Raw genomic sequence first — 16,430 nt, 5'->3', positions numbered from 1 at the left:
ATGTGCAAACTGGCATGTCGTGTAGGGGGACTTTTGTTTAGCCTTTGGAGATGAGTAGAGTAAAAATCATGAAAGACTATTGTGCTAGCTAAGGAATCTGAACTTGATCTTGAAGGTTAGGGGGCAGGTTTTGAAGGACTTTTAGCAGGAAAATGACATCACCAGATGTGTGCTTTGGGGCCATTCTTGTCTTAGTGTGGGGGATGAATTGGATACAGGCCCAGAGATCCACCAGCAGCCCATGCATTAATGTTGGACAAGTGGGCCTTGAACCAAAGCAGTAGCAGGGGGAATAGGGTTGTGGGGAGTTCAAAGGAGAGTGAATCTTGAGAACTTGGTCAGTGTGGATTTGGGAGGTGAGTCAAAGAGAGAAGTCAGGGGTAACTGGATTTCTGGCGGGTTTGCTGGAAATGAGATGGGAAGCAGGATGGTGTGGCAAGGGTGTGGACTCTGTGCTCGTGGGACCTCTAGGCAAGAGGCTGGATATGTATGTGGAGAGATCCCTGGACTGGGACAGAGATGGAATCCTCAGCTCATGCTGGGTGCTTGAAGCCACATGTTTGGGTGAGATCCTCCTGGAAGTGCAACAGGGTATGAAGAATAGCAGCCAGGATGGCCCTCGGGCCACAGCAGTGTTTAAGAGAGTGAGAAAGGAAAAAGCTCACCATCCACAAAAGAATAGTGACATTTAGCACTCCTACCAAGTTAAAGATTTTCAAGATTGAAAAAAATATTTGGAGTCTTAGCACCATAGTTGACTTTGAGTGTGCATTTAAAAAACATTGCTGTTCTTAGAAGACTGTTTTTTTCCCCAGCATAGTTTTAGAATATGTATTCAACAGACCCTTCCCTATGTAAAGATTAGACTTAATGAGTAATAATAATAGTAGAGTCTGAGAATACCAGGCCACTGAGATGAAGAAAAGACTTCTTTACTGTAATTTGTCATTACGCTGTCCATTCCTTCTACAAATATTATGAGGGGCTTGCTCTGAGCAAGTGCTATGAAATCTTTAGGTCAGTCTATATTTCGCTGAAAAATGACAGAGTGTTTGCCGCTGGGTTCTTAAATTAATAGTTTGTACTTTAAAAAATACATACAGTTGGTTTAGCTTAATTGCTTATTGCCAATGTCTGTGGGAAGGTCTCAATGCTTTGAGTTTATAAGCATTTTCCTTTCTGTGTAATAATACTTTACATTCACGTAGCACTTAAACATATATATTTTTAGGGAGAGCACGGGCGGGGGGTGGGGGTGGCGGGGAGGGGCAGAGGGAGAGAGAGAGAATCTTAAGCAGGTTAAGCAGGCTCCTTGCCCAGGGAGGAGCCTGACACGGGGCTCGATCTCACCACCCTGAGATCGTGACCTGAGTAGAAATCAAGAGTCTGACGATTATCTGACTGAGCCACCCAGGTGCCCCTACATTCACGTAGCACTTAATGAACAACTTCTCAGCATTTTCACCAATGTTTTATAATTTGATATTCCTAACAAACAGCTGAGATAGGTTGGAACAGGTATTATCCCCATTTTCCAGATGTGGAAACAGAGGCTCAGTGAATAAGTTCGTAATTTAGAAAGTGGTAAACCAGCATTTATCCCTCGTCTTGTGACCATAAGTCAGAGCTCTTTCCATGAAGCAGGACATGTTACTCAAAGCGTACATGTTCACAGTTGAGCAGTGGCAAGTAAACAGGGGGAAAAAGCCTTGATTTTTTTCAGAACTATTTGTCATTGCTACCAGCATCAGTGAACAGTATGTCGAGTGGCCAGGGGGTTTGTGACACTGTAGTCATTGTGGGTTTTATAGTTTTAGTTCAGAATCTTTCTTTTTTTTATCACAAGTTTGCGGCATGTTGACAAGTGGGTTTCCTTTTCACTCTTGTCTCATCTGTGTAAAGACCCACTATTTCAGCAACGGGTACATGTCTTGTGCTGTTTATATAGAACATTCAGCCGTTGGAAATATTTAATGTCCCTTTTGGTATATTCAAGAACTCCTGTCTCCAGTGGAAAAATGGAGCAGCCAGCACCCTGTGAGGGCGCATGGCTTCCATATGACCCGATGACTAGGTGCTCTGGCTCACGGGGCTGGGAAGGGCGGCGCAGGATAACCTTGGCCGCTGTTACCAGCCTTCTGCCTTGCTCAGCGTAGGCCCCACTGACTTCTCCATTAGGCATAGTGGTGACCAGGGCCCATGCGGCTTTTAGAGGCCCGTGAAAATGTTTTAATTTCTTTTAAAATCGGAAAAATAAAATGCGCTTTGAGATCAGAGGAAAGGTTTTATGACATAACATTAATATATTCATCTTCACGTCAGTGTAGTCATAAAGTATGATTTTTAATATTTTTGTGTGTGGCAGAAAGAGCCCATGAAGGCAAAAGTACCGAGGGCCCAGGAAAGTCAGAAGGCAGCCCTGAGTGTATGTGTGGGTGGGGGATTTGGAAGGATAAACGAGGTCTACTCTGAACTCTGGTCTTCTCTTCCTAACCTATTTGCCCTTCTGTTCATTGATTCGTTGATGACTGGTTCATTCCTTCTAAGAACTCTGGGTGTGTGCAAAGTACTCTGGGGAAATGAGTTACACACACACACACACACACACACACACACACGCTGACAGGAGGCCGAGGTGGAATGTGCACAGACTAAGGCATCGTGCCTGGATTTTCTTCCAGTTTCCATCTCTGGGCGGCTTCTCTTAGACTTTAATGTGCTTTTGAGAAATAATGGCCAAACATGTTTAGAGCATCACTATATTGTTATCTTGTTTTTATTATCCGTCTTCTGTATGACTTTAAAAATACATAATGAAAAAATTTTAAAGTAAGACTTTGGGAAAGATTAACTCATAATCCCTGGAGACTGAGGCAGGCAGTGGGGCAGAAGTCTCAAATTCAAGAACAAAGTGCATGTTGCCTTAGAAGGTGACACTTGATAGGTGGCAGAAGGGAATGTGAACTATTTTTTTTTTTTTTACTTTAAAAAAAATCCTCTGAAAAATTCTGATTTTATGATCTGTGTCACAGAATGGGAGGTGCTATGTCCAGAAAACACCATAATCTCTCTTCTGTTTCTGCTCTAGAGTGTTCATAGCCTGCCTCTCAGATGTGCCAAAACAAGGCAGTAACAAATGCCTAAAATTTCAGCTTTGATGCCCCATTTTTTAGACAAAAAGTTTAAATGTTAAAATTCAATTCAATTAGGGGCACCTGGCTGGCTCAGTCGGTAGAGCATGCAACTCTTGATCTTGGGGTTGTGAGTTTGAGCCCCATGTTGGGTATAGTGATTATTTGAAAATAAAATCTTTAAAAAAAAATTCAGAGTGCCTGGCTGGCCCAGTGGGTAGAGCATGCAACTCTCGATCTTGGGGTATTGGGTTTGAGGCCCATGCTGAGTGTAGAGATTACTCAAAAATAAAATCTTTGGGGGTGCCTGGGTGGCTCAGTTGGTTAAGTGTCTGACTCTTGATTTTGGCTCAGGTCATGATCTCAGGGTGGGGTGGGGGAAGACTGAGCCCTGCGAGGGCGGAGGGTGGGGCTCTCTGTGCTCAGCAGGGAGTCTGCTTCTCCCTCCCCCTCTGTTCCTCCCTCCACCAACCCCCCCCATGCTCGCTTTCTCTCGTGCACACTGTCTCTCAAATAAATAAAATCTTTAAATAAAATAAAATAATTAAATTCATTTAGCAAATTTATGATCACCAAGTGAATAAATTATGCTTTAAAATTTATTATGCCAAACATGATCATTGTTGTACATGCTTTCATATTTTTAAACTAAGCTTGTTTAGTAAAGAGCAGTTTTTGGAAAGTATTGTGTTTTAAACTTTATCCTGTATTTCCAATTCTTATTATCTTTAAAAAGGAACAAGATTATCTGCCATGAATTTTTTTTTAATATTGCTAACTTTTACCTATAACAGGAGGTTATTATGAAGATGAAATGATTTACTATATGGAAAAATATATTTTAAAAATGGAAAAGTATTGGATAAAAGGTGTTCATCTTTCTATTAATAAGTTATTGCTGCTTATTCTCATGAAGCTTGGCTGCCTACACAAAGTCGTTTTCATCTCCCATTGCTTGCTTTTCATATGACCTTCGCTACTCTCTTATATTTTGTTCTAGGGAGTGATTTAGTTTTCCTGTAGAGAGATGAAGAAAGTAAGAAATGGCTGCTTTTAAGATTTGAGAAAATCTGAACATATTTTTCATGATTAAAAATGAAAACTCAGTTTTTGAGTACACTTTCTTATCCTCCTGTAACCTGTAAGACTACCGAGAAGGGCACCCAGCTTGGTTTTGCATTATTTTAAAAATTCCATTTGTGGCACAGTGCTTTTGAACTTCCTGTGGTGCCTGATTCATTAGATTTACTTCTTGTTTTTTAAAGAATTCACGACTGCAGCTCATTTCAGTTTTGCTTTGGTACCATTGCTTCCCTCTGCTCTTTCCAGCCCTGCTTGTGATTCTGAAACACATCTCTTTGTTTATGATGCCCTTACAGGAGTTTGTAAGCGTCTGGGTTCGAGATCCTCGGATTCAAAAAGAGGACTTTTGGCATTCTTATATTGACTATGAGATATGTATTCATGTAAGTATGCAGTCAATAGTCTACGTAGATCATAGTGATTTTTAGGTGGCGTACATCTGATGGGACTCTCTGTTATACCTAAAATTTAAATTTGTAAAAATTTTCCTAACTCAGAGAACTGAATTTGAATGATTACAAGTAATGCCTGTATCTCAAACGAAGTGGTCAGATGGCTCTGAAAGCTGGAAAATTACTCATTTGAGTTCCTTATTTTACCTTTGCTAATATTAATATTTTAATGTTTATTGCCTTAATGTATGAATATGTGAGTACATCTGAAATTCACAGTTAAAGCGTATTTATAGCTCATTAATGGTATTTCTTTATGGTCTGTTATAGCATATTTCTGGGTAATATATTGCCTGATAAATCTTAGGTTTTGAGAGGATGTAGAGCTCTCTGGAAAACTGATGTGCGGTGGTTTTATATGTAGAATAAGAAAGTAGGAAATGAACGTGTGCAATTATTTTGCCTTAGTCCAGATTCTGAGTAATTAATGTAAGTAAATAACTAGAAATGATGTACTTTATTTGGAAATAATACTTTATTATAATCTCTTGAGTTATGCTGTGTGGTGTGTGGCCTTCTGTGATCATCTTGAACAAGGGTCAGCAAACTTTTTTTGTAAAGAGCCGGGTAGTAAATGCCTTCAGGTGTCTGGGCCATACATTCTCTCTTGAAACTACTCAATTCCTCTGTTGTAGGGTGAAAAGCAGCCATACATGTACATGAATACATGTAATTGTGTTCCAATAAAACTTTAAAACTTTATTTGCAAAGACAGGTGGCAGGCTGGATGTGGCCCACAGGTCATGGTTTATTGGCCCCTGATCAAGAAGACAGTCACTTTTCCCATCTGATTTAGTCCAGAATTCTCTTGGGAGCATAGAAATAGACTCAGATTTTATCTGAGTATATAGGTCAAATGAAGTAAAATTTAGCCACCTTTAATTTTCCATTGTAAATAGTTAAATTGGTATATTGGAGCCCAAGCATCAGCCATAAAACTTGTTTTCCCTCCTTTCTTCCCTTTTTTTCTTTCCAAGTTCCCCAACTTAGAAAATAAACTAAAAACTCAGAACTGCTTTTTTTTTTCTTAAGAACTGCTTTTTTGTTGATTGTGTTGAAGGCCACTGCCAGAGTATGCCTTGTATTTTGATTTTGCTTTGGTTTTACTCATAAAGTCACACCAGTTATGCATTCTGTGTGGAAAACTATAACATGAGTATTAAGACTAAGCATTTGAAAATGAAATGAAATTTAGTTACCTTTTTAACTTCCTCCAAAAAATGTGTGGGCTGTTATCACACTTTATGGTAGACGTGAAATTTAATTATCCTCAGGGAGTTAATGAAAGCATAGATTTTTCTCTGCTACATAAATAGCATGAGGTGAATGCAGAAATGTCTGTCTCAAGCCAGAAATGATAGGTTCCACAAAAATTACTTGGCGGTGTTGTGGCATTTCTCTGAAATGCTAATAAATTGACAATGTATAAATCTTCTGGGCTTGGTAGATAGCAGAAATAAGCAAATAGATTTAGAGGAGCTTAACAAGTTAGTGATCTCAGCATAGTCTGGTCCTAACTGTCCACACCTGTTTATGATTAGGAGTAGTTGGGGGGGAATGCTACGGGAGAGCTTTCGTCAGCCTCACTCAGATGCTAGACCCATAGAGCTTTGCAGGGAGAGAAGCTGGTGGTTAACCCATTTAAACTAACCTCGAGGGGAAATGACACCAGATGCCTCTGAAATCTTAGGATTTATTTGGAATTTTAAATTAGTGGACAGTATATACTCTCCTGACCTTGTCCTGTAAAGGAAGGACTTACAGATGGACCAGATGGATCTCCAGTTGACATCCATGTTATTGACATCGACAGTAATTGGGAACAGAGAAATGAAAGGGAGTTGAAATGGACTGAGTCCGTACCTGAGGTGTCAGGAGTCCCTGCAGTGGCCTGGTCCTCTCTGGGGAGGGAGCACTAAGAAGATGTCTGCCCAGGCTTGTTAGGGCATCGTTCTGGTGTAAATGGCCTGCTGTCTTAGTCCCCGAGGGTCACGTTAGGGTGAGGCCCTGGTGTGCTTTGAAATCCACACACAGAATGTTATTGCGCCACAAACTCCATTTGGTGCTTTTTGCTGCCATATTGTCAAAGGTGATGGGGTTTAGACCAACAGCTACTTTGGAGGCAGATGTCTTAACCTCTCTGCCTCCTGAGGTTTTCTGAACTTTTTCAAGCTCAGGAGTAGCAGGAACTGTGCCACACGTTTCAGGGGAACAGTTTAAGAACTCGGGCACAAAATCACTTACATTTGCCAAGGAAAACTACTACTGGGTGCTTATTAAGTGGCAGAATAATAACAATTTTGAAAGAATATAAATCTTGGGGGCAAATAGTTTTCTCATTTGGCAATGTAAAGGTTATGAAATCGAATTTTGAAATAGAGAGAATAGAGATCTCCTTACAAAGCCAATAGACAAATTTTTGCCAGTCTTGTTTACACAAAGGAGAAAGGAGAAACACTGTATTTACCAGTCTTGGGTTTACCTGAAGGAGAATCATTGCTATTTTGCTTAGGATGGGGACTCCGTCGTAGGTGGCTTTTTCGAAGTCTGCCTTAAGGTAGCTGGAAGGAAACCAACATCTCCTATCTAATAATAATATTAATAGAAAACATTTGCCAGGTGCTTATGAAATAGGTATGTACACCTTCATCCCCATTTTACCGTTCAGCAAACTGGAGTTTGAGTGACCCGCTCCATGGCAGATCCGGGACTGGCATGTGGTTCCCCACGCAGATGCTTGGCCCTCTGCACCACGCGCCTCACTCTACCTTGCACATCCAGTAGAGAAGGAGGATGCTGTTCTCTTGTTTAAAAGTGATTTCAGGACACCCCAGTGACCCTCTGCACCTGGAGGTCGCAGGTTAAAGAGCTCCCCAGCGTCTAGACAGACAGTCCAGCCCCAACTTCCCCCTGGGCGGTGTGGGCCCCCCATGGGGGCGGGTACGGATGCTGTGGTGCACACAACCTCTCCTCCACATGGTCGATCCCCAGCCCCCACTCCACGCCCCCCCCCGGGACATCCTGATCACAGCCTCAAACAACCAAGATTACACAGTGGAGAATCGCATCCGGATGGGCATGTCTGCCTTGATCCTGATGGTTCTTGGGGTGTTGCTGCTTCCGGCTCGGCAGAGTCAGAGAAGACCCCCCCTCAAGATGCAGACAGGAGATAAACGTAAGAGAGAGAAGACCCACCATTCAGTGAGTTAGAACATTGGAAGTAAAACTGGTGATACCAATAGGTTCTGGAAGAAAATCTGGGCGTAAGATGGGGAAACAGTCTGATGAGAATGTTCAGCGTATAAACATGGTTTGGGTGCAGGAAAATGTCTGGGTTAATGCTGTAGCAGCTCTTTTGCAGTTGAACTGTGGTAATTTCCCTCCCCCCTCCCCCCCAAAAAAGTGATTTCAGGATGCCTGGTGATTTGTGTGATCTGTACTGACAGCCATATCAAGGATATGACGGCTCCTTGTGGTGTCATATCAAGGGCTGTAAGAAGGGGTCTCTAATTCCCAAAGACTTCTGCAGCTACACGGATGGATGGATGGTGTTCAAATGGAAGGGATAACCCTGAGTTTTTAAGGGTCATTTAGACTTCAGGATTTGTAATTTTTATGATTCATCTTTGAAAGCAGCACTAACAGGTGAGCAAGAGGCTACCTCAGGACTCAGGGAATGGCAGGGTCATGCCTTGCCCCAGGACAACACTGCTCATTGATGTCATCCCAGCTGCCTTCAGGGATGTTCTATTGACGGGTTTTGTGCAAGATGGGAGTCTAGCATAAATGCAGATGTATTTTTGGTTTTAAAAAATCCTATTAAAAATGCATATGGGTACATATAGTGAGTTAGAGATGTAAGAAAAAACAATTTTTTTTCCTTAAGTGAGGCTTAATTCTTTTTCTTTAAACAGACCAATAGCATGTGTTTTACCATGAAAACATCCTGTGTGCGAAGAAGATACAGAGAATTTGTGTGGCTGAGGCAGAGACTCCAAAGTAATGCATTGCTGGTGTAAGTGATTTAAATAAGTGATATGGAGGAGACTTTATTATTACATTCAACATTTTAAAATTTGTTGTGCATTAAGATATATAATATATGAAGGATTTTGTAGGCTTTCTTCTTGATTGCAATATATAGCTTTAGTTGGTTTTGTTGCTACTGCATCTGAATTCAAAATTTACCACTTGAATTTCCCCAACTCGACGAGTATTGACCATGAAAGGCCTCAAAAATGTTTAAAAATGGGTTTTTCTTTAAGTTAATGAGTTTTCTCATACCCTTATTATATAACTATAATATATGTACCATATAATACACTTATATATACATAAGTATATATAATACAATTATGTGATAGTTACACGATAACTCTCACACATAATTTGCTTTCACTTTGAGGGATTTCTGTCACTAAACCACCTTGATTTGATGGTTAAAAAAATTTTTTTCTTTTCTTTCTCATAAGACAAGTGCCAGAACTTCCATCTAAAAACCTGTTTTTCAACATGAATAATCGCCAGCATGTAGATCAGCGTCGTCAGGGTTTGGAAGATTTCCTGAGAAAGTAAGTGCACAGAAACTCTTGTGGCCAGACAGGAGTTGTGAGCAAAGTGCTTTGCAAGAGTCGAGTGTGCTATAATTATGTGGGGGAGAAGATCACCATTCTGAAGTGCTGATGATGATAATCTTGGAGGTGCTGTGCTCAGGAGTTCATTTCCTATATAAGAGCGCCATCTTGTGGCTCACGTCATATGGTGCACATCCGGGACCACATCTTCTAGAAGGAAAACAATGAGCTAATTGAGTCAGATAATAAATCTGCGCACAGTCCCTGAAGCTGTAAAGCAGAGCCAAATTACCTGGGAGTTTAGCTGACAAAAGTCAAATTTGCCAGGAGGCAAATGTGCTTTATTAAAAAGGTACTTCTTAAAAACTGTCTTTATTTACAACATTTAGGACTGACAGACCAAAATCAGCTCCACGATGGGCTGCTAGTGAATACTTTTCTGGGCTCTTCTAAAGAAAGAGTTTAACTGTACTCTTTGGAGGGCATGTTTGTTTATAAGGGAGTAGTTATTGGTGTTTGAATAGTCTGGGTTATTAACTCGGTGATGGCAGGTACTGCAATTAAAGTGACTTGAATTTGCACTACTGTAATTTCTTTTTTTTCCACTCTGGAATGCTAGAATACCCATCCCATGAAACAGCACATTGTTTGCGCTCAGACTCTGAGGCCAGACTTCCTGGGTTCAAATCTTGGCTCTGCTACTTATTGGCTGGGGGCTTGGGCAAGTCTTGTACGTCCTCTGTGCTTGCGTTTTACCGTCCATAAAATGGGGTTAATAATGGTATGTACTTTGTAAAGTTGTTGAGAGGATTAAGTGAGTCAATGAAGGTAAAGCACTCATTTCAGTCTGGCATGTAATGTGTGGTCTTGGCCATTATTATTTTAATCCACTTAGACATGAAATAGCTTTGAGCTAATTTTTCTAACTTCCTATTCTATAGATTAGGAAATAGGCTGAGTCATAGGACTACTAGTTAGTGGCAGGGCCCGGTTTCCTAAGCTCCCTTTCTTTTTCTACTGACTTTAGGATCTGAAGTAATCTTCCTTGGAGTTCACTACGTGGGACCTTAGAGCTAGCCTGAAATAATATACTGCCTTCTCCCCATATGGCTCACTCATAAAGGGTTTGGATATTAAGTATGCACATGAATATTAATATTTATTTCCATTAGGTTGATATAGTGTCTTTCCTTGGAAGGGGTCATAGAGACATCCAGAAACATCCGAGATTATAAATTGAGGGAGGGCCAGAAAGGAAAAAAGCCAGAGGAATAAAAATGACAAGAGACCAGAAGCACCCATTATGTGAGCCAAGGCCTCAGGGACCGTTTCAGTGGTATTCTTTTGGATCTCACAGGCGTGACAGAACAAAGGCCTGGTCAAGTTTTTTCTGCCCATTCCCTTTGGAGACAGCTCTGATTTTAATTGTTGTCTCTCCGAGACCCAGGTGGCTGATGGCGTCTCCCTTAAGATGTGGCCCATGAGTCCAAGTTTGCTGAGCGGCCTGTCGGTGCAGATGCGGCTCGGGGAAGCCACGGACTGGCCGTTGGCAGTGAGGCCTGGACGGGGACAGCCAAATCCTGCAGTCCCTGTCAGCCCCGGGAAGCTGCTTTTCTTCTGTAGAGAAGTCTCTTTATTGGAGGTCGAAGGACAGCATGTGTCTCTGTATTTATATCCGGAGTTCAGCATGGGGCGTGTGTTTTTGACCAGGAATCACTTCACTGTTTTGAAAACGACCTTTCCTTCCACAGTTGATCTACCAAGTTAGTGACTGAGTGAGGTCGCTGGGCTGCAGGGCAGGCAGGCTGGTGCTTGGTTATTTCTGCATACTGTGCCATTTGGCTGCTTGCTGATTGCATTTGATGCGGACATCCTAGCGGAAGGGATCGGGGATCAGAAGCTTGAGGGGCTAGGTTCCGGGTCTCCCAGGAATCACAGCTCCTAAATTTTTCCTGGCTATCTGACCTTGGAAAAGTCCCTTAATTCTTTGTGTCTCAGTTTGCTATAAAGAGTGCGGTCATGTAACACAGGTGCTGCTTGACCTTGTTGGTTGTATCGTTAAGATGACACATTGGAAAGGACTCTGAAAACCTATTTGTTAAGTGTCTACTCGGGGCCAGGCTGGGTCCTGGGGAAACAGGACCACACACAATGGACACAAATCCTTATCCTCTTGAAGCTTCCATTCTAGTGGGAAAGTACTGTATCCATATCAGGGGATAGCTAAGTTTGTTAAAATTGGACCTGGATGATCACCCAGAAGTCCACTCATGGAGCAGACACCGAGTTCCCTTGTATTTTCATTTGTCCCACTATAGTATGTGAACATTAGTCTCCAAGCTGATGGGTTTCACAGTAAAGATGACAGCTGGTGCTTCCACATGGTTTGAACCTGAAGGAAGCAAGGAGTCTAGCCACCACACGGTTGGATTCAAGCCTGACCTAAATGGCCCCTTCGGATCCTCCTCACCCTCCATTCTGTGCCCCTCACGTTCTGGTGCATGGCGCTCCTGTTCTTTGCCCAGTTTGTGTAGAAGTAGCAACCTCGAAGGTCTTTGCCCCTGGGATCCCCTCAGCCCAAGCCCACTTGGGGAAGCTGGACGCAGCGTTGCAGCTCGGCCTGGCTCGGTGCTGGGTCCTAATCCCAGCGTGACATCCCCCGAGGCCCCACTGGCTGCCCGTTAAGGAAGGTCACTATCAATAGCCTGCACTTTGTTTTTTTGTAGAGCACTTTTAGGAACTTGAGACAGAAGACACCCCAGCATTAAAATGTGAAATATGCTTGTGCTGTAGATTTTTAGCATGTATTTTTAAAATCTGGTATTTTATGGAGGTTTTGAAGTTTTGAACCGAGAACACTATATATGTTCAAACCCTTTAAAACCAAAGTGCTGCTGTTTCTGCACATATGTGTGTTTATAAGTATAAACTTAGAAGTTTAGAATTTTTTTTTTTCACCTTGAGGTGAAATTATACATCTTTAATAACAGCACATATCCAGGCCAGTCTTTATAAAGGAACTGAGAAGTTGTTTCTCTAAGTGCCAAATAATAGGTTATACCATGTATTGAACACTTGCTCTGTGTTTAGCTTTTTACATGTTTTATCTCCGTTCCTACAGTATTATTAGGAATTAGGTATCATCTTGATTTTATACACAAGGAAATTATAGGAAAGGTGGAGGCATCATATTAATTCCCGGAACTGGCAAGTTTATAATTACTAGAACTCTTAAAGCTAGCTAAATTTGGTCAGTATGATTGTGACATTTTTCAAATGTATTCATTTTCTCTCTATCTTGGCTATAATCGCCCTTTTGGATTTTCCCACCCCCGGCTAATTATAGATTGTAAGTCACTTCTACTAATAGTTATGGAAAAAGAAAGTTACGGACTAAAATAATAAACTGTTGGTAAGTCACCAACTATAAACATGGCAGTCCTACTAATTTATGTTTGATTCATACCACGAATGGGAGCCAGCTTTTCCTTCTTTACTGAATTCATCCCGTTAATATAACTAAATGTACCTTACAGTGTAGACTTTTATATTACAGTTTTGTATTTCTTAAAAATTTAAGGAATATTATAGTTTTTTACCAAAGGATACCATGGAAACACTAGTTCTACACACACACACACACACACACACACACACACACTTTTTTATAAGTCTTTGTGTTCAGTAGAGGGCACCATCGCACAGATCATGAATGTCTTCAGTGAAGATTTGTAGGTCTTATTTTTTCTTTTTTTTCTCATGGTAAGAGGTAAACAGGCTGAATTAATTTTTTTTTCCTACATCCCACTGCTAACCTTCCACACTCTGTACACATGTGTATATATCATTATATTGGGTTCAGTAGACAGGGCATCCTTAGTTAGGATTAAGTGGTTTTGCATAGCTCTATATTGTTCCCAACTGAACCAGTATATAATACACCTAATAAAATCATGTTGAGGAAAACCAGATTTTCAACTGTGTCCAATTCAAGGGAAAAACAGGATTTGCTTTGGTTAGTTTAAAGTTGTTTTTGGGGAAAGGAATAACTTTTGGCTCATGTTGTAAATATCTTTTCAGACATTTCTTTAAAATTCTAGAGGCTGTTTTTTGCTCCTTTTATAAAGCCTTGAAAATTATATACATTTATTTTTATGGAGCCTTATAAAGATGACATTTTATTGACCATTTTACAAAGTACTCTTTATATCAAGCTTGAAGTTGATTTTCTGCTATTTGATTTGTTTGTGGAAAATGTGGCACAAATATGACTAAGGTAAAAATAGGATTTAATATTATGATGATGGCAGTCACAACATTCTCTGAAATACAGTAAACCAGATACTCCTTAAAACGAACTAGCTATGCTCAGCGAACCAGGTGGGAAAATACTTCCAAAATTTGGTATTTTTAATTGTGAGATGAAATACCTGAGAGTAAAAATCATGAATATGTTAAAAAGTTATTTTGCTTATTTAAAAACCCATCCCCATGGAGCACGGTAGCATAATTAGCCCGCCAGTCAGAGGGCCTTCCAGTAACCAAAACCATGCCTAGCAGGGGCACTGTTTTGTGAACTCCAGGCCCGTGTTGTCGGATCTCGCCCGCCCTCCCCCCCCCCCTTCAGAATTGTGAGCTGGGTGTGTGCGGGCTGGGCTCCCTCTCGCTTTTCATGGGCATGTCCTCCAGATGGCAGTAGTAAGCAGAAAAGAAAACACTGGGAAATAATGAGTCTAATGTACAGTAAAATTGGAAATTGAATTATAGCTCAAGAAAAAGGACAGTAGCCTTGAGGTCCCGATCAACCTGGACTCTGATCACTTTTGTTTGCTGTACCCATGTGTTAGGTTACTAGCAAGTTAATAGCCGCGCGTGAGCAGTTCAAGGCTCAGTAGAATTGCTTTAGACATGAAATAAAGCTAAAATGAATTTGTGTCCAATATCATTGGCATTAGTGCTCATTACTTTTGTGGTGTAATGCCTCGAACCATCTAAAATCAATTTTAAAGATTACCTATTATTTTATAAAGAAAATAAAACACATTTCCAACAGAAATAAAACAGTGAGCGTAATCCTATGAGCAGTTACTTGTTCGTGGCCGGCAGGAAAACCACCGACAGGACACAGGAAACTCTGTGCAAACTTCATGGCAAATGCGAGTTAATATTAATGGGTTGTTGCCCTATAAATCTTCTCTTAATTTGAAGTATTTAAAACAAGAGTGGTAAACATTTGTAAATGTAGAAAATAAATCTCAAAGAGTAGTAAAAGGGATTTACTACTTTACTACTTGTACTTGGTAAATTAATCTTTATCATGTGATATGGTCATCTTCTGGGAGAAGCCAGGGCAGAGGATGGGGAGGGAGGGGAAGTACTTAGCTGCTTTGCTGGAGATTTTGCCCTTTTAAAAGGCACAAAGGTTTAACTTTTCCTTTTAGTAGGCCAGTAAAAATATTTTCCCAAGCTACATTTGGGAAGCCTGTTGAAGCTAGATTTTGGTTGTGATGCTATACATGTGTAGACTTTTGCCTTGAAGAAATAACTCTGTTTTATTTTGGAGAAAAGGAAATCTTCTAATGACCTTGGATTTTAAGTAAATTGACATGAATGGCCAAAAAAGATTTACTTTTCTAGTTATTTGTGTAGAAATGCAGAATATAAGGGAAGGTTCATTTGGTCTGAAATACATAATCTGTGTTACATAGAGCTCTCTGTGCAAAATCCCACGTTGGGCAAAATTATCCTCGGGTTTTCGTGTTTTAGTTTTGTCCCCTCTGTTGGGTCTGAGTGCCTCGTAATATATCATTATTGAACTATTCATAGAGACGAAATTATCATACATCAAGATCTTTCCTAAAAAGGTAAAACTAGTTTTTATTTAAAAATAAGGGTGTACTTTGGCTTAATTTCCTGTTCTGAAACATGCATTTCAGGAAAAAAAAAAAAAAACATTCGGTGATAATATGAATTTGAGCAGGTACAGAATTGTTGGAGTTGTTTTTTAGTTTTCCATGTAGTTCTGATGCCCTGGTTGAAATCTGTACTGTCTTTGTAAACTTTGACCTTGAATGTAGGAAGGCTAGTATGTACTTAGCACAAAATTATCGTATTTTAAGTGTATATATGATAAAATCATTGGAGTAACTTTATTTGGTGGCTTATTTTAACAACTAGAAACACAGTGCCATGGAAGATTATGGAGAGATTTCTAGTCCATCTTAAGTTTTCCAAAAAAGCCAGCTCTCAACCCACCCCTTGTAAACATGTACATAAGCACACTTGTAAAGTTTTAAAATGTAAAACATGCTGAGAGACGTATTGGCTTTTTAATACAATTTTTAATAGTCGTTGAAAGTTTTGATGTTTCATGACAGCTTTGCCAAAAAGATCACAGAACCGACCTGCTGGTTGGCAGTAAAAAAATTTTTTTGAGTAGCACACATTTCTATGACCATAAGCAAAATCTTTCCATAATTAATCCACATGGTCATAACAGATGGTTAAATTGAAGAAATGTCCTTGAAGTTATTCTTTTAACAGATGTTCTTAACTATTAGCTCCATGTTTTTACTCACCTAAATTTCCAAATAATTGAATAAAAAGTTAACATATGCTTTCATCCTTTTAATAGGCAAAGTCTTTAATTGATGCAAAGTTTGCCCAGTGGAGAGATGACTTCGGTGGCACCCTTCTAACGTGTTGCTCTCTCCTCACCCTCTAATTGTCCATCCCCGACCACTGATCATTTCTCCCTTTTCCTCTCACACAGGGTCCTCCAGAACGCACTCCTGCTCTCAGATAGCTGTCTCCACCTCTTCCTGCAGAGCCATCTGAATTCGGAAGACATCGAGGCTTGCGTTTCTGGGCAGACTAAGTACTCCGTAGAAGACGCCATTCACAAGTTTGCCTTGATGAACCGGCGTTTCCCTGAAGAAGACGAAGAAGGAAAAAAAGAAAACGATATAGATTATGATTCAGAAAGGTATTTCCTTGCATTTTGATGTAATGTGTATGTGTTTGTAGAATACAGAGTGCACATAGGCATGTGTGTAGACATATAGACACACTTCACTTTTTTGTTGATGTAATACTAAGATAATGAAAAAATTAATTGACTGAGATTTTATTGAGCTGTGACAGCTCATCATAGCAGTCTTCACACACACCTCCACACTGAATTAATGAAT

General features: G+C 40.4%; 1 protein-coding gene across 3 annotated transcripts in view; it reads left to right on the top strand.

Annotated features, from left to right (window-relative positions):
* Nucleotides 1-16,430, top strand: part of SNX10 (sorting nexin 10) — a 67,830-nt gene that overhangs the window by 49,343 nt on the left and 2,057 nt on the right. For all 3 annotated transcript variants that reach the window (XM_032401892.1, XM_032401891.1, XM_032401890.1), the window contains 4 exons: nucleotides 4,511-4,597; nucleotides 8,581-8,681; nucleotides 9,139-9,237; nucleotides 16,013-16,225. In XM_032401892.1, coding sequence (XP_032257783.1) covers nucleotides 4,511-4,597; nucleotides 8,581-8,681; nucleotides 9,139-9,237; nucleotides 16,013-16,225 — 500 coding nt within the window. The remainder of the gene's footprint in view (nucleotides 1-4,510; nucleotides 4,598-8,580; nucleotides 8,682-9,138; nucleotides 9,238-16,012; nucleotides 16,226-16,430) is intronic.

This window comes from Phoca vitulina, unplaced genomic scaffold (assembly GCF_004348235.1).
Source record: "Phoca vitulina isolate PV1807 unplaced genomic scaffold, GSC_HSeal_1.0 scaffold4, whole genome shotgun sequence".
Lineage (NCBI taxonomy): Eukaryota > Metazoa > Chordata > Mammalia > Carnivora > Phocidae > Phoca > Phoca vitulina.
This window is presented reverse-complemented; position numbering and strand designations above follow the sequence as displayed.